This window comes from Varroa jacobsoni, unplaced genomic scaffold (assembly GCF_002532875.2).
Source record: "Varroa jacobsoni isolate VJ856 unplaced genomic scaffold, vjacob_1.0 scaffold_221, whole genome shotgun sequence".
In the NCBI taxonomy this organism is placed as follows: domain Eukaryota; kingdom Metazoa; phylum Arthropoda; class Arachnida; order Mesostigmata; family Varroidae; genus Varroa; species Varroa jacobsoni.
This window is the reverse complement of record NW_019213123.1, coordinates 104,843-124,159: the sequence shown is the minus strand read 5'-3', so window position 1 is coordinate 124,159 and position 19,317 is coordinate 104,843. Positions and strand designations below refer to the sequence as shown.

Below are 19,317 nucleotides of genomic sequence, written 5' to 3'. Positions count from 1 at the left end.
CGTTATCGAATATCATCTCTCAGTTAAGGGCTAACCTAGACGAAGTATATTAAAGAACACAAAGGTAAATCGTACAATGTCAATTATTTTTCTACATATTTGAGATCACTGTATATGTATATGGAAGCCAACTCCATCCATTTATAATGTATAGTTCCAATAATGGTGTCAGCGGGTTATTATTACTAGCTGTTGCATTATAATAAAATGAAAATCACTCGCAGTTATTCTATTGAGTTCAATAGGAGTCTACTATTATTAAATCCGTATAAACTGATGTGTCGCACATAATTCCAATGCAGAGTCTCAGGTACACTTACATGTTCATCACCGTCATGTAAAACTATTTAATATACTTGTTTTGTGAGCCAAGATTACCAGGTCATTGACGAGCTCGTTGTCGTCAATCTCCGAACGATATTCGATCAAAGGGTGGTACACTGATCTTTCTATCACAAGAGAAATAGTGTGACACGCTAATGATTCTAGAGTGACCGAGTTTGGTTCCGATTCTCAAGTGGAAATACATTTCGTAAGGTTTATTTGTAATATTCGAAGCTGTCTCACATTTTTTCAATGAAAACTTCCGGTCGGAGTTGAAATGTACGTAATATTGTCTACTATCTGCTCATGCTATGAACCATCGTTCTATTTACAAACAGAAAACACATTTGTTGCAACGCAGACATGCTTTTACTTTGATCAATTTAAACCGCAGCTGCTTTCAGATACTGTAATCTCTATGGACCGAGCATGCTCTGTTCCTGTCGACGTACCCCGCTTCGGTGTCATGTAATGTACTTTCGACCGCTATGAAAGCGCTTACTGAAATGGACTTGAAGGAAGCCTTAATGAAACGAGGTAATCAGGTGAACGACGAACCTCTATTGGTATAACGCACCTCATTACTGACCATCGCCTGCTTTGAGGACAGCCAACAAAGGCTCACTTTGCCTGACATATGAATCTGACTGTCAAATAAACCGTCTAGATGAGGTGCCGTTTCCGACGCCGATTTCTTTCAGTCCTCGGAGGTGGTATTCTCCTCATTTTCGCTATTGTTATAATGGGGTTCGATGGTCGTCAACGAGCGCGAAAGCGTTCCTGGAACATCGAGATGCCAGTACTGCTTCAGACAGCGAAGTTTCCCACAGACGGCAGTATCCTCGTATGTGTGCCATCGGCTCCCGGAAATTTTGATAAGCGACAAGCTATTCGAGACACGTGGGCGACGACTCGAACAATTCGCGTCGTTTTTTTTGTAGGTGTTCCATACGGCACCAGAGCAAAGTATCACCAGAGGGTCATAGAAGCTGAACATGAATCGTTTGATGATATCGTACAGGTAGGGTTTAGTGACACCTACAGAAATTTGACGCTGAAAGTGATTTCGTTAATGTTGTGGGCGAGTGAACATCGCTGGCCAGACCGTCGACTCATCGTTAAGGCGGACGATGATACATTTGTTAATACACCTCTGCTGTTGAGCTACCTTGACCATTTTACCAATGGCAATATTTACGGACTCTATCAGGACACATACACAGTGCCGCGTTGTAATGTTTCAGCATGCAAGAAGTGGGGTCTCACGTATCATGAATTCCCTTCAAATATATTCCCGCCACATGTGCGAGGCGCCATGTACATACTCACCGAGATGGCACTCGAGCGATTACTGAAGTATCTGTTTGATCCTCCGTTTTTGTATATCGAGGACATATATATTACAGGGCTGGTTGCAGGCCGAGCCGGAGTACCAGTTTGCAGTTTGCCTAGCGGTCTCAAAATAGTTGCAACGAGCCCGACAAAAAGCACTGTATTTATCTTAAACAAAGGGCTCCTTTCGCAACATTACTGCCAGCCTCAGCACCACAGAGATTTCTGGAAACGCGTGCGCAAAAATCTTCCCTATAAAAATTGAGAGCATATAACATGTACCATTCATTTTGATGTCATAATTAAAGATCAAATTGTGCGTATTATTTTTAGAATGTTATTTAAAGGTATTTAAGTATAATATTAATAAATTCGAATTCATGCCGCCCCTTATAAATATATTGTTTTTGCCTGAGAATAAAGTAAAACAATGCCCTTAGCGGCAATTTCACGAAACAATATGGTGTGAGCACTTCGAAGAAACTTTGAAGCTGAGGTATCTCTCTAAAAAGCATGGGCCCCGTTCACTTTGCATAGTTAGATAAATCTTAGTTATATTTCGTTTTAATTCTACATATGTTTGTTGCGCAATACTTCTTCAAGGTCTACTTTTCGCACATGAGGGGTTTATATGTTGGTTCTATAAATTACTATTTAAATGCAATCGTTACACTTTTTTTTTTTGTTCGCAGAACTACCATATAAACATTTACACGCAAAAATTAGACGCTGTATAATTTGAACTGTTTGTTCGGGAAGGTTACGGGCGTTCATATAATCGTTTCGGTCATCCACTGCCATCCATGGGACACACTTTCATACAAGCGGATTGGCGCACAAGTGTCTAGGACAGAAACCCTGTAACTGAGATTTGAGTGTGTTGCATCACTATGTGCTAGACTGTAATAAATAAAGGAATGTTGATATGATAACGTCAAATCAATCACTCTCCATTAAGAAAGCGTTAAAACAAACGATAGAAGTGCCTTTACATGAGTTCACAAGTGGTCTGGACATCGAATTCGTACTGTAATTGAAATCACGTGACGTAAAGAATAACTGCTGATTGGAATTATTGCATTTCTTACAAATTACGTGGTTTTTGAAAGACACTTTCTACTGGTATGTAATTTTTTTAGATTCAAATTTTTTGGCGTATCTAACTCATTTTTAAGCGTAATTTTCTCTAAATTTAAATCTAGAATGTTTACGATATATTTGCGTTCGATAGCTCTTTGTATATTTAGTTAAAACGTAGCGCCAATACATCTTTAGGGATTTTATTTTTAGGCGATTTTTCAGAACAAAAATATTCAGATTTTTCATACTTTAGCTCCTAGTTACCTCCCGAATAATTGTGTTATAATAGCTTCTACTATGTTTGCGTTAATTCTCAATAGCTTTATATAGATATTATATATATTTGTATAAACCAAAAATTTCAATATGCAATACATCCTAGCTGTGCGTGGAAGCAGCCAGTGTAGACAAACGTAGCAGCCATCCTACGTTAGTTGCTCGTCTAGACAATCACGATCAAACGTTGGCTAATAGAACGAAAAACTCAAATCAATAAAGAATTTACACCGAAATAAAGCTTTATTATCATTTAGGCTTGAAAATACGAATTCTATCTGTTGGGATGGTCTTCAGGGTAGTGGAACTGCTCTATAGTTCAGGAGTTCGTACATGTTCGTGCTACCTACCCTCTACTCTTCAGCTCGAAAGTAAAAACGATCCCAGGGAAAATATTATACTGTATATAATGTTTCTTGGCCATGATGTCAAAAATGAATCCAAACCGCTATCTAAAAATGCTCATTGTTTTCTATCAAATAAGCACCTGAAGGGTATTATTTGAATTTGCTAAATCTACGTTGTGGGCGTCGTCCCGCACCCACTGTTATATGGTTGGAGATTTCCAATTATATAGCGCTGTAGTAAAGTGCATATAGTATTTGCTGACTACAGAGGCGTAGAAGTGTACGTTGCTAACTGCTAACTTCCTCCATCAATGTCCCTCGGTAGATTCGACAGAGGTTAGCTTATTTCTCTACCTACTATTTAGCTAGCTCGGCAAATATATGCATTAATTTTTTTTATATAGATTTACCTATTTCTTAGTCGAGTTGGTTGTGCGTGTATATGTAAATAAACTTCAGTAAAATTTGTCATTATAACCTAGTTAAATAAGAGATTGATCTTGATTAGCTATAATCGAGAAGAGGTCGGCTAGAATTCCGAAGAACGAACCCTCGTACTGTTAATGGATGCACCTGTTCGCTTATATCCAGACTACTGAACTACTTCTAATGTTTATTTCAAAATAATACGAATTATTGCGTCAAATTGACTAAGTCGAATAAAGTGACCCGCCGACTTCTTATTCGTATATAGTACTGATTTTGTGTTCACACACTTTTGTCTAAGTTTCTCCTGTTGGAACTTGATTTAAAATCGTTTAGTAGTTGTTTTCAGAATGGCAATAACTAAAAGCTTTGTGATCGCTTTTTTTTACATTTTTTGGGTATCATTATTTTGATATATCGGCACACACTTAGTTCGGGACCGAACTGCTGGGCTACCTAGGCCGATCTAGACATTTAACAACGACGTATTTCTAATAAAAAATCTTTACAATATAATACAAATTTTATCATTTGAAAGTGGAAAGGTAAAACGGAAAGAAAACGTTGTAGAATACAGCGACCTTACCAATGCGCCCACTTAATAGATACTGGTATATCCGGCCTTATATTGCTTGTATCAAGATTAAACGAGGTATTATCAATGTTAAAATCAATCATTTCCAGTGCGATTCAATGTCTGAAATAATTAGCTCGACTAAGCATCAACCAAGAGATGTGCTTGACTCTGGGTCAAAGTAAAGCACCTAAGCTTATCTTTCACAGTGTTCTCGCATGACTGAAATATGAAAGAAAATCTACGTTATACGAATTACAAGTTACTTATTGAGTGCTTTTACAGAAATTGTTACTAAAACAATAACTATTAACCATGCATAACTAACACCTGCGACGATTGAATTGATTATATAAGTGTTGTAAAAATACAACTGAAGTACTTCACAACGACTCTTCAGTACCTTATCGATCGATTTGCCGCATAATCGAACATTTCATATTAATACATATACTAGTAGATCGCATATTTATTGCATCATAAGAACTTATGGAACTTATGAGCTCCTGTATCAAAAAATTATAATCAAATAGTTGAGATGCATAAACTCATCATTTTGAGTAGAAGCCGCCGCGAGCTATCACCTTATACCATGTCAAAAAGAGTCAATCTCTGACGTTTTGCCAAGCTTAAATATACGAGGACAGCTCTGTTTAGCGTCGAAATTGACAACGATTTTGCTTTGATGTTGGAAGCAATGCATAGCGAAAAAGGTTTGTTCTAAAATGAATTACAAACACTTAATTTTTACCGAGAAACTTCGTTCCATCAACAATGTCGTTGACGGCAAAAAACTTATTATACAGGATACATACGTGCCAGCTCTGGAAATGTGATGCCATTATAGGCGGCCGAATTGAGAAAACAACTTGAATGGGTCGAAACTTTTTTGAGGAGCCGTGACCCATTTGTCGCCCAATTATTCGTATTCTAATTATCCGCAAGGCCCTTTAAGGCTTCAAACGTAAAACTGTGTGGTCGCTAAAAACCAAATGTTGTGCTCGATATCTCGGTGACAAATTGTTTAACCACGGTACTTCTGAGAGCAAAAATTGATACATTTTTTGCAACCGTACCATTATCTTATTGGAACCGAAGTAGGCCGTCTTGTATGTTCACCAGCACACCAGAAATGTTAGAACTTTTTAAGGGTTCGCAGCAGTTGAACTCTCCAAGTCCAATCCCACCGTTAAAATTTCTTCAGAATCATTATAAGCAAGCGATAGCGCAATCATTTCCCAGCATCTTTGTACCTGTCTTGAACCAATGCCGTGAAATCCTGGAAAATCTTCGGTGTGATAACTGGTTTAGGAAGGTTTGCGTATGTAGGCAATGGCAGACACTTAAAAATTCATCGTTGACAAGGTAATTAAAAATACGTTTATAAATAATAGGAGGCGTATTATCCGAGCAACACCTTGTGGCCCATGCTTCTTCAATTCAGATGATACTTGAGTTGTCAAAACGACCTATCAACAATACTTTAGTATACATTGGTAAGTACAGTGTTTAAAATAGTTATTTCTTAGACCGCACATTTGTCATTTATAGATGTGAGCACAGCATGATTTTTCCCTTCTAATTAGCGTCCTTTCCCTATCTTTTTTAGTCAGTTGACTGGATTTTTACAAACAACCAGATTGATACGAGTTGAATAACAATGATACCAATTCGCACGAACCAATTTACTTGAGTGTGACGAAACCTCGAATTGCTGATATGTATCCGTTGCTTTATTCGATTAGAAGCTAGTGGAAAATGGAGTTTTTAAATCAACCGAAAGTGAGACGTATCAGACAGTAAAATTGATACGATCAAATATAACTCGATGCTATATTTTGGTTCGAAGAACACAACCGGTGAGGATCAAATATCTATTACCGAGAACCTAATTGGTCGCCCGCAGAATGCTGACGAACAATAACCACAATATTGTTCCGACAGAACTCCGCTAAAAAAAGAATGGTTAGATTTTCTTTCTCACCAATGTTTACATGAATGTCTCATGAATGAAAATGACTCTTAGCGTTCAATCATATATATATACATAGATTCAATACATGATTATATATATCATGTATTATGCAAGACACGAAGATTACTCATGATAACCGTAACACACAATTTTTTTTATATATCAATATGCCGAATCAATCAGAAGCAGTATCCAGCGGGATAATTTGCAAGATTCTTCACTTGGGAAACACATTAATACATCATGATTAAACACCAATTAAGGAAGTTCTATAATTGAAGGGTATGATTTGCCTTTACCAGAAAATACGTTAACTTAGTGGATCAAGATTTGTAAGGCATCAAAAGCAACGGTCATTACTTTATTGTCGACGTTCTAGCTATACCGATCATTTTACTTTGTGCCAAAGCTAACATTTAGTACCAAACCATATACGACCGCATAACAAAAACATAAAAATGTAATTCACGTATTGTATGAGGTTTTACTCTACTTAAAAGTAGCAATCAAATTTGGTTTATAATTCGATGGCTTTGAACAAGTGTGACAATTTATAGGCAAGCAATAGGAACAGCTCTGTCACCGCCACCACCATCAGCACTCAGTATCAGAAAAACTGATTATCCCCAAGTGGACCGTAACAATGAGCCCACAGTATAGTGTGTATACGGCCGTACTTTGGTACGCGATATACAATCCTAACTAAAAGAACAGAATAACGTGACAAAACTACTGAATCCGATAAACGGCAGTTGGAAAGAAAGGGCTGTTCGCTGGGGTTACTGGAAGCGGGCTGTGGCGCCGTCTGGCGTAGAGACCCAAATTTGTGCGAAGTGGTGAACAGCCCGTGCGTAATCGAAGGAAAGTACTGCATATTGTGTTTTATATTGTTTGAATATATATTGTCATAAAGAGTTGAAATTGGTGTCGAAACCAAAATTTATCACATTACGTACACATTATTGTAGCTATCGAAATCTGGTATTAATAAGGCCTGGCGATTCTTAAGTAATGGATGACAGCGATGGTATTAGCAGCTCTGACGTCACGAATGACAGAAGTTTTCACAACGCAGCTGATAATAAGATGAGATATCCCTACCTGCTTTGTTCTCGATCTTCGTACTTCGAGCCATTGTTGCATCTGACTGATCAATCCCACCGGTAAAAACTGCTACGATCACCGCGCCAATTCGACTGTTTCTTTGGTGAAGTATCACTATGCCTGTTCTTGTATTTTGGCATAGTGATTGCACTCCGTAAATAAGCACTCTATTATGCATCTTTTTGCCAATGTTTAGGATGTAAAAATCTTTTTTGCGCAATTGTACACTGAGAAAATATGTTCATCCCATTGGTGGTTGAAAAACGCGTTCTAGAAATGTGAGATTTGTCAATGCTATATATATATACTACAAGAGTAGTTAACGTTTTATTGTGTGCACACATATATATATATTATATACAACAAGTGCTTATTGCAGTTATCATGAAGTTAGTATTATAGAATCACAGTGTAAACACACGATGATGTACCGTTTTATAGTTCACGCTCGCAATTTGTTCGTAATTGCTAATTTAAGCATTCGTAAGGAATAGAGTTCTTTACAAAAGCAAATACATATCTGAGACATAGCAGCATGCTTTTATTGGGACATTATCCCGATCAAGTGCTTTGCACTATCGAATTAGGTTCAACCCTATTACGTAGAAATTTGCAACTTCTCGTTTTACTTAGCTTCAATTATATTAATAATAAGTTTCAATTCAGCGTTTTCATTTATATAGCGTTTTAGGCATCTTGCTGAATTTACTAGCTTCTTTCGTTGACATTTAACAAAAGAGTTTCTGCATAGACTAAAAAACATTATCTGTGGAATTTACGAATTCGCTTAGGGTATTCATTTTGAGTTGTATATCGCCTTTCACCAAGAAGTACTACGTGAGACCGTTTTAAAACTCAGGAGATGATTATCCTTGAATAGTTTTTGCAGAACAATTCTTGCCAAATAATTATTCGTCGATGGATATCTTTTAATGATAACGGATAACTTTTACGATGACCGCGATCAACAAAATTCCTATATTTTTTTTACTATTATTGTATTCATATTTTTTATTAAATGCTGTTACTAATAATAATTAAAGAAAAACACAAGGCTACCAAAGGACATACATTTTTAATTATTGTTTTATCATAGCTACAAAATCTGGCATATGCAGTTCTTCCATAGCTATAATATCCCTTCCTTTTCTTGACAAAATGTTTACATAGAACACACAGGGTTGAACCATTAATAGCTTCTACCAAAAATAGTGTAGGATTTTGGTTTGTTTGGACAATCTGACCTTACACACTTATCTCTATCGGTGATTTCCATCGGCTGTTCAAAAGGGATGCATAAGGATTTGGCGCCCATAGCAGGAGTTCCCGGTTCGACTTCTTCGCGCGTCGACATCTTTTTTATCTCATCCTCGCAGGCTTCTGTTTCACAGAACGGAGTACATAGCAGACATTTTGCTTCGAGAAACTTAACGAAGTCATCCATGTTATATACTTGTTTAATACGCCCATCCATTTCTTTTTTCGCGTTAGTAAACATGTCAGATTGAATTGTGTCCAGTAGCTGAATAATTTCATCGGCTGTCTTCAGCGTACATTTCGTTGACTTATCGCGACGTACGGCGACAAACTGGGCGTTAGCCACATCCTTGGGGCCAATTTCAATACGAATTGGCACCCCCTTAAGCTCCCAGTGGTTGAATTTCCAACCAGGCGAATAATTTTCTCGGCTGTCCAAATGAACTCGGACTCCTCTCTTTTGGAGTTCATCAGTCAACTCTTGGCACCGGTCAGTAATCTTCTTTGCGTCGGCCTCTGAAAGACTTGCTGTGATACCACAAGGTATCACCACCGCCTGATACTGCGATACTCGAGGCGGGACAACCAAACCTTTATTGTCACCGTGCACCATGACCATTACGCCAATGGTTCGTGTTGTAATGCCCCAAGAATTTTGGTATACGTATCGTTTCTCACGCGTGTCTGGGTCCTCATAGACAATATCGAAGATTTTCGAGAAGTTCTGGCCCAGGTGATGGGATGTAGCACCTTGAATACCGCGACCACTGGCAGGAACAAACGCTTCAACGGTAGTGGTAAGGAATCCACCAGCGAACTTCTCCTTTTCTGTTTTCTTGCCACGAATCACAGGGATGGCTAACAGCTTTTCGTATACCTCGGTGTAAAAACCTAAAATCTGATGTACCTCTTCCATTGCGTCAGTGGAGTTTGAGAATGCAGTGTGACCCTCCTGCCAGAGGAACTCTCTGGTTCGCAAGAACGGTTGGGGGTTCTTGAACTCCCACCGAACCACGTTGCACCATTGGTTTAACTTCAATGGCAGATCGCGATGGGACTTAATCCATTTGGCATAGGATGGATACATTACAGTTTCCGATGTTGGCCGAATGGCAATCGGTTCGATTAGATCCGAAGATCCAGATTTCGTCACCCAAGCTACCTCCGGAGAAAAGTCGGCAATATGAGACTTTTCTCTTTCCAGCGCCTTACTAGATACAAACATAGGAAAGTAACAGTTTTCTACACCAATTTCTTTAATTTTAGCGTCGAAGAACTCCTGTATGCGTTGCCAGATTCCATAGGCCATTGGGCGGAGAACATAGCACCCTGAGACGTCATAGTACTCAATCATTTCGGATTTGGTGATAATCTACGAACAGATACACATAATGCAACTTCGTAGTTATAAGTTTGTGCGGTTTCTCATACATTATACACACATCTATTGGCACAGTACTCGGCAGTTTAAAAATCGTTCTTTTACATCTGTACACTATATGTACACAGAACATATCTCTCAAGATGCTTGTCTCGTTTTATAGAATATATAACTTGCTTTGGTAAACATATTGACTGGATGTGTTTACCAAGGTAACTAACTTACCTGAGAATACCAATCAGAAAGGTTTTCTTCCTTCCTCGCTTCAAGTCCCAACCGTGTTCTTTTTTTGGATCCATCTTCCATTTTATTAGCTTGGGTTTGTAGGGCCTGCTGCTTCTCTGGTTTGCTGCCAGAGGGCTTACCTGATGATCCCTGAGCAGCTTTACCCACCGCAACGTAGTCTCCACCCGTCTTCTCCTTAGACTTTTCTTTGAGTTCCAAAAGCTGACCGACCTCTGGCTGCAGGTTCTGCATTGAGGCTTTGGTGATTTTAGGGGAGCCGATCGCTTCGCCCGCTGCCTGCAATTTGATTTTATTCTCAATTGAATCGCCTTTACTAATGTTACCTGCGGTGGCACTTGGCGTTTGAGTAGCAGCTGGGGTTGAAATTTGACTGTTTACGCTGGGAGACTTCCACTCGGCGCCTGTTAAATCCTTGTATGCTGCCTTCAATGAAAGCAGAATCTCCACCTCTGCCTGCACAACGTCTTTTGCCGCTTTAGCTGCTTTAAGCTGACGAACCTGAAATTGTTGTCAGTAACAGTTACAATTACGATTACGCATCTTCAATGTGTTAACCATATAATGGATATGACAGAAAATAACACGGGCAACTCGTTTGTATTGTTTCTAAAAATTACTACAAGCAACGGATCACTCTAGTGTGGTAATAGCGTTTTTGGCGCTATTACCTAGGCGCTAGCCTCCATAAAACAGTGCACTGGAAAGGATAATTATGATAAATGTTGTAAACATCCACGTATCATTAAGCTATCCACTTTTAGTTGTTCATGCCACGACAGTCTCTTGTAAGGACTGTAACATACTGGAGTCTACATTTCAAAGATGCGCCTGTGCAACAACGGAATGCGAGGACACAATGGATTTCTAATATTACTCTTGACTAAATTTAAAAGCTGGGTTATATCACGTACAGCAAAATAAATCTCATACATACTACAAAATACGCGACTCAATACCTTGTCTCCTTGAGTAACAATTTTACTTGAAAGATTATCAGCCTTCGATGGTTGTTCTGTCGAAGCAAGAGCCATCGTAACCACAACGTTGGGACTCCACTCAGCACCTGTTGCCTTCTTAAATTTTTCCTTCAGGTCCAGCAATAGATTCACCTCTGATGTAATAATTTCTTTTGCAGCTTTCGCTGCTTTCAACTGACGAATCTTGTCCCCTTAAAAAAATCAGTGTTATATGTATTAATCAGACAGGTAATCTTTTAAAACACGTTTGAAGGAATATTGATATTGAGGCTTTAACACGGGACAATTACCTTCTGCTTATTTCGTGTTTTCCTAGATCTCGTGTTTGAAAATACAGTACTTATACAATATGCTGATTTTCCGGAATAACTTAGCGCACTTTTCTGACTTCTATTAGCAATTTAACGTTTCTAAATCCCTAACATATTCAGATCTCAAGCAACATTTCTCGTTAATACAAGGTACGACTTTGGAGAACCAAAAATTGTGTAAAAGAAGACCTTTAAGGCTAATTCTAGACTTATGTTTATTACCGAAAAAAGGTAAGCTGCGTTTTGAAAAGATTACTAGGTTAAATCGAGCTATGACTATTGCACTAATCTCCATGCGCACGCTGATATGCCAGCAGCATCAGTTCCAAGTAAGATGTTGGAAAGGTTAAGCCTTCGCCAGTTGAGTAGTTATTAAAGCAACTAAGCCTCTTTTGAAACAACTATCCAGTTTTTACAGGAGGTCGAAGACTTCACATAAACAAAGACACTGATTAATAAATGTTTAATTAGCTTCCAGGAGTAACATAGTAGCGCCATTGCATCAAAATCTTCGGCCCCGATAATAACTGCTCTACGAGGTAGACCTATTAAATCGTTGTCAAGATCAGTAAAAACCTAATTACTCAAACGTTACTCGCAGCTTAGTTACTAATATATTACGCAAATACTATTAACACGACGTAATACGTTAAAGCACCTCAAGATGGAAGAATGGCAGTTACCGAAGCGACTAGCTCTAATGTATAGCACTTAGAAAATTATTTAATTACATAACAAAAATGAGTTCAACGTATCGTAAAATGAAAACAAGATAATTCGCTGAAATTGGGTATTGAACAAAAGCACTTCTCATCAAGGAAAGTGAACAAAACACTGAGTTTGGTAAGTCTCGTAAAAAGGCTTTAGTTACAATTTGCTTCTATATAGCACTGATTGACTGAATAGAATCTATCCGTCAATTTTCTATGCTGATCGTTGCCTATTCCGTCCGAGAAAAAAAGCTGCTTGAAATGTACAGGACACATTCGTCTACAGCTGTTGAACCGCAATAGCATCACCCAGAGAACCATAACAACGGCCTTGGAAACTCATCACACTGAGCCCACCCTGATACGGAAACTGGCATGGTAAGGGCACACCTTCATTTAGGCTACATCTCTTACGGACGTTTTTTCCGTTTTCTATAGCCATTAACACAACCTTAACGAATCTCCATATATAATATTTACTTGCATAAAAAGGTGGTGGCATAAAGACATTTGCCTACCCCAACCAACGGATAAAAAATACCAACAACTTGCCGAACTACTACCACTAACGCCCTAAGCACAGTATTAGCAAGCTAGATCGGACACAGAAGCTCAGCGTAAACTTGCAGCCTGTACTGCATCTTCTGCCACGCGTTAGCTCAAACATGAGCAGAAAACGGCACAACAAGTAGAGAGAAAGGGCTAAAAGGAAAGGAGTCCGTAATAGAACGATACGTAGCGCCACCTGCCAGCTAGACTCCATGACCCCCCCTCAGCGATAAATAGTATCGAATGTTAAAGTTTTTTTAGTATCTGCATTTATGTTAAAACTATGTTCAACGTCCGCATGAGTGGCTATAATCGTTGTGTATCTGAGAAAAAAAACGATAGAACAATTAAAAATAGTGAACGATTAAAAGATTTTAATAACCGGCTATTGAAGGACTTATTTTTTGAACTGGTAGCTACTATATGGCTATACCTTTCGTAGAAAAAAATTGTTTTTCCCAATAGAAAGGGATTTACAATCATATAAATAAATTTCCAGCGAAAAAAGACTAGCGTTACTGTTGAAGCTGATGGCAAATATAATCCTGCTTTCTTTCTATTTGTAAGCCTATTTCTTCGAAAACTTTACACTAATGTCTGTTTTATATCTATACTTTGTCTCTTTCTCTCTTGTACTTCGCTACACACTAACGAGGCTACTAGGCAGAGCCAACGATTCTAAGAAACATGTCATACAATGCCGGTTTGGTCAGCTCATAAGTTATACAAAAAAATATGAACGTCTTTAACATTATTACAATAATTCCGCATTGTGCAACGCATTATGAGAAATACTTAGTTTATAGAAACGTTTTTGCTTGCTTCTCATTTGAAGCTACAAAAAACGTGTGCGCTATTCGGATTACCTTTCTTTATTATATACGTATGGAAACGAATCAGAAGTATGTATGGTACATGAGTAAAAAACTGCACGCAAACTATGAATCTTGGTCAACATCTTGTGGTCAGACACCCACCCTGATCTTTAATCTGTTTGCCAATATCAACTCCGTTGTTGCTAACACCAGTTTCCGACGTATTGGCCGGTGGTGATGGGGCTGACTGAGGCCTCTGATCACGACTCCATTCAACTCCAGTTATCGCTTTGAAATCCTTCTTTAATTTAAGTAGGACATCTATTTCAGCCTTAATCGCATCATTTGAAGCATCCTTAAATAACTTCATGTCGCGAACCTAAAGTTAAATAGATATACAATAAAAAAAATGGCGAAACACATGTATTAGACGGGAAAAATATGGCTGTACAGATGGCTTAGATGGGTACGTTCTAAACATTGGATGCACCGTTAACTTCGGAACTTAACCTAATTATCTCGGCACGTTAAAGAAACACGCTGGGCGGTGCACTTGAATTTTAGTGTGATCATTTTATGATTATTGCATAACCGCGTACGATTTACAATCAAGATACAAGCTATACATTTGCAACATACCTTGCCTTCTAGAACTTCTACGGATTCCCAAAGTTTCAAGGTATCGTTTGTTTCTTCGAAGGTAGCCACTGATGCCGGCAAGGGGCCGGTGCTAGCTGCTGTCTCCGGTTTGTTTTTCGGGTCCCAATTTACTCCTGTGGCAGCCTTATATTTTTCTTTGAGTGCTAGCAATACTTTCACCTCAGACGTTACAGCGAGCTTATCTGCTTTCTCAGCTTTCATCTGTCGGACCTTATCCCCTTGAGCAGCAACTGCGTCCCATAGGAATGTACCATTTTCGTCTGTAACATTCGCGGAAATCACAGCCGGCTTGGCTTGGCCAGCTAAGTGGGACAAATGTTCTGATTTCTCGAGTTTTCCCTCGTACAAATCTCGAGCTTTCGAAGGCAAAGCTGCCAGATTTTTGCCTCCGTCGGGGACATAGATGAGAGTCATGGGAGGTTGAGGATCAGTGTTAGCCTCTGCGTTCGAGTCGCCTATTGAGTCGCAAATAAAGAACCCCTTGCGTTGGATCTGAATGATGTCTCCCTTCTTAATAGAAGACATATTACTTTCACCTAACATCGACACGTCGACCATCGACACCTTACGAATATATTTTTTGAAATCGTCATCTGGAGAAAGTACCGGCTTTGAGATGATGTTGTCCATATAATAAACCGCTAGACGGACATTCGCGGCTGCCTTTGCAATCCAGCTGACCTTAAGTGTCTTCTTAAAGTCTTTGTTTTCCAGATCAGCCTTTGCCTTTATCTGAAATTGTCAACGACACCCGTATTCATTTGCGATTACTATATTCATACATGTCTAACCTTATATCGGAGTTCTTTTAATACACCTCATATAACTTTACGTTAAGTAACCTCATTTTACATTATTTCCTATATAGCACATACTTGACCGTTCCTTAGCGCCTCAGTGATTTTGACGTTTCCAATGCTCATAAACGTAACCGTATCTTCGGCTTTCATCTGTTCAGCGTCAGCCTTATCCACAAGAAGAACCCTATCCACAACGAGCTTTTTGGTTCCCATATCTGGATCCTTCGGGTGCCACGCAATTTCGATGTCGCTTTTGTCAAGACCGTCGATATGAACTTCAACCATTCCATCGGCTTCAACAGCGTAAAACCTCTTCGAAGAAGCTTCTATACGCTTTTTGTTGAAGGCCCATAGTTTGTCCCATTCCATAATCACAACTGATTTCGAAGATCCTTGTGCCAAAATGAACTCCTTAAGTCCCTCGACAGTCAAACCTCGTCGCAATATGCCACGCACGGTTGGCATTCGAGGATCGTCCCATCCCGTAACCACACCTTGGTCGACGAAAAACGTTAGCTTTCTCTTTGAAAGGACTGTATTCATCAGATTCAACCTTGCATATTCGTAGATGAAAGGTTTTCGCAGACCCAATTTGTTAATAACCTGCAGCAAAAACGAAAACCTGAGTTCACACAGCACTGGATGCAAAACCTAACTTTTTTGAAGACAACATGTGCTCTTTCGAAGGACATAATTATGAAGCATTCTGACTTAAATTGGGTAAGGAAATAGATCTTTTAGTGGAATACGAAACCTTACTGACCCAATAAAACTGCTCGTCACGATCGTGATACTCGGTCGTCCTTAAAGCGTGGGTGATTCCCTCGATCGAATCAACAATGGGACAAGCGAAATCGTAGGTCGGGTATACTTTGTACCTGTTACCCTGCCGAGGATGAGCGGCGATTTTACAGCGGTAGATGGTTGGATCACGCATACACCCGTTGTTCGAGTTCATGTCGATTTTAGCCCTTACGCAACACATGAGACCATAATCCGTTCCTTTCACCATTTCTTCCCACATCTGAAGGTTTTTCTTAACGGAATTATTCCGATGCTTCGACTCCTGTCGGGCTTCGCGCTCCTTCTTCATCGTCTCAGCATCGGTGTCGTCAACGTAAGCGTCTCCCTGACGCAACAACCTTTCGCACATATCTTGAATAAGCGGAAAACTGTCTGAGGTGAATGTGTATATGTCGGGCTTGATACCAAGCATTGCCACGTCCTCAAGGATCACATGTTCGAAGTCTTCCTTCTCCTTGTCAGGGTTCGTATCATCAAATCGTAGCACAAGTTTGCCATTAAAGGCCAGCTGGTAATGTTGATTAAGTAGAGCGGCCTTGGCATGACCTATGTGTAGATAGCCTGATGCTTCTGGGGGAAATCGTACCACAACTTTTCCCATCTCGGCACCAGGTAAATCGACAAACTTGCCGCGATCCAGTTTAGCAGTATTCTGAAGAAAATTATTTATAGCATTAATGGTTGCAATAACACAAATAATACAAACATACGACAAGACTGAATGGGTACAAGTATATTTTTAAGTCACGTACTACACAATACGTATAAACAAGGAAAGTTTTTTTTTTTTATATTCTTTCAATTCTGATTTCCAAAGGTAATAGATCATAACATATAACTTAAAACTTTAATAATATTAGGTAGGTGAAAATTTGTATATACATGCCTAGATCGAGCAAATTTTACCCAATTTGTTTGGAAGACCAATGATTGGAAGAACAAAAACGTACCCTTACCTTCTCCTTGTCTGGTGATTTCTCTTTGATAGGAGCTATCTTTTCGACTGACGCAACGCAGTCAGAAATTTTCTTCATCGTGAAGAGATGGTCCCACCTATGACAAATCATGGAAAATTTAGTAAACACTAAAACATACATTGTGTATTTCTAAAATACATAAACATTCATAAAAAAAAATCAATAGAAATCAAAATACATAAACACATCATAAAACACACAATCAGTACAGCGAAATCCAAATCCAGCGAAACGTGGTGAGATGTATTGATTTCTGTTGTTTTCTTTGGTACGAAAATGTCCTAGCAATTCAGTTCAGCTAATAATTGCGTCACTACAAAGCTAGAATACGTAGTTTAATATAAGCCTTGCTTCCCTCGCACGTGTCAATAGAAGTATACTTACCAGCGTTGAATGTTGGTTCCCGCTTCAACGGGACGCCGTATCAGCTGTGCAAGAACGCAGAAATCGGCAATTGTTGGATGCGAAGCCGGCAAAAGATAGGTGCTTCGTGCCAACAATTCGTCCAGCTTACTAATATCCTGCATTTCATATAGAAAAATGACAATTTATGAAACACTCAATGGATTTGCTTTAATAGTAGATAGCTCACTTAATCAAATATACGTGCACCCCTCAGAGCACTGACAATCTTACTGCAATACCTAAACTCACCGTCGAATTTTTTTACACTTGTTTTAAGTTTCCTTTAGTAGCAAGATAGAGTCGGATGAACAAAATTTGCATACTAGAAAGAAACGCTCAGACATATTTTACGTTTTGCTAGAGTTACATGCAGGTACGTACTATGTTCGTCGCTGTAAGCCAGTGATCGATCTGTGCTTGTTCGAGAGGTTGGCAACCAAATAGCATTCGCTGGGGTGCCAGCCGAGCCAAAAGTCGACATATCGAGCTTTCTCCAGACACTGCGGCGTCAGGTGACAAACGCGCGAAGGACTCTAAATAAAGAAAAACACTCACGTTTTCTAATAGTTCTACAAGATTATCTAGAGATAATAAAACTGTAATCTTTATATGCCCCAGAATCATCAGTTCTACGGTTTACGTCACATGGTTTCGTGAAATAGACTAGGAATACTTTTCTCCATCTAGGGTCACCTACCCTTAACAACTATACCCCTTCCCGCCACTGCGTAACGAAACCGTAAGCTGTAATTAAAAATTCAAATGATTTGACAGAATCTCTGAGATTTTATCCTCTGTTTAGATCCCCGTTATCTGGCATCTAAACAACGGCCATATAGTTTGAAGGCCCTACAAAGTCCACAACTAGGACAAGCAAATCACAAAGCTTTTAGCAATGGGGTTCACAGTTCGTCTTATGAAAGTGCAATTTCAAGTTCTATTATAATTATGAATTGATTTTATAAACTGATTTCAATTTATTGATAAATTACTCTAGCTCTAATAAGATATAATACGCTTCTTCCATACGTGGCAATTATAATGTCACATGACGTCTCCGACTAACGTACGTCCTTTAAACGTTACGCTTACACTACCTTATAAAAGATTCTAAGCAAGCCGAATGAAAAGAGCTCTGACGCAATGCTTATACATGCAATAGAAACAAACACCTTCATGCCACATTCAAAGACAATAACATAATAGTTTAGCTCCTTGAAATCCGTTAATATTAAACGGAAAATTATCCTTATCAGTTAAAATGAGTCTCTTAATTCACCTAACATCATGAGACGGCAGCAAGTGGGATTCTTGCACAATTACGTTTGAATAAGTCAAGCTGAGAATATCTCGAAAACTTGGTGCGTAACTCATTAAGCAATTTGCACATTTGGATGCTTTTGTTTTCTGAAAGTAACTTGCAATTTATTAGAAAATTATTGAAGATAAATGCGTTTACTAACCGGCTCCATTCTGCCATTCAACATCGACTTGAATATCCGACTTCACAAACTCAGCTGTTAGCAGTGCTGCCAACGGCGGACTCTGTTTTCCAGCGCATATCTGAATTTTCATTTTGATCGCGGAACACGCCAAGTTTCAATCTAACAAACACTGCTCAATATTCAGCTCATCCAAATACGTCTATGATTCAACTGATCCCTGAGAACCACTAAGAGTACCACGCATGTACGATGCTATTTACCACCGCGAGTATATCGAACACTTGGCAAGAGCGAAGTACTGTTGACTAAACTGGGTGGACAGACCGTAAATCCGCTAAGGTCAGAGTTAACAGAAAGGGGCTATCCGCAGTTTACCGTATCAAATTTTATCTGACTTTCCCAGATGTATAACTCGAATTACCGCGCGAATACGTTTGGCAATGTCCAACTGCGGTAGAAGCAAACACGCCCACCACATCCCTGTCGAATATCATAGTTATCAAATTTTTCATAACTGGACGAACATCTTTCGAATAAGCAAC

General features: G+C 39.0%; 2 protein-coding genes across 3 annotated transcripts; one reads left to right on the top strand and one right to left on the bottom strand.

The window, feature by feature from the left end:
- Nucleotides 1-529: 529 nt before the first annotated feature.
- On the top strand, nt 530-3,252 carry LOC111273729 (beta-1,3-galactosyltransferase bre-2). Of its 2 annotated transcripts, none has more exons than XM_022855627.2 (2): nt 530-603; nt 719-3,252. In XM_022855627.2, the coding sequence occupies exon 2, from the start codon at nt 992-994 to the stop codon at nt 1,919-1,921; it is 930 nt and encodes a 309-aa protein (XP_022711362.1). In that variant the 5' UTR covers nt 530-603; nt 719-991; the 3' UTR covers nt 1,922-3,252. The 2 variants fall into 2 exon arrangements, with proteins under 2 accessions (XP_022711362.1, XP_022711366.1); XM_022855631.2 differs by lacking the exon at nt 530-603 and having other exon boundaries at nt 619-1,345; nt 2,349-3,252.
- A 5,242-nt stretch (nt 3,253-8,494) lies between these two features.
- On the bottom strand, nt 8,495-19,067 carry GluProRS (Glutamyl-prolyl-tRNA synthetase). The gene is made up of 11 exons (XM_022855658.2): nt 18,794-19,067; nt 17,712-17,863; nt 17,310-17,446; nt 16,905-17,001; nt 15,908-16,600; nt 15,220-15,747; nt 14,324-15,076; nt 13,847-14,063; nt 11,279-11,490; nt 10,302-10,820; nt 8,495-10,067 (listed from the first exon to the last, which is right to left on the bottom strand). The coding sequence occupies exons 1-11, from the start codon at nt 18,903-18,905 to the stop codon at nt 8,628-8,630; spliced, it is 4,860 nt and encodes a 1,619-aa protein (XP_022711393.1). The 5' UTR covers nt 18,906-19,067; the 3' UTR covers nt 8,495-8,627.
- Between the last annotated feature and the right edge of the window lie 250 nt (nt 19,068-19,317).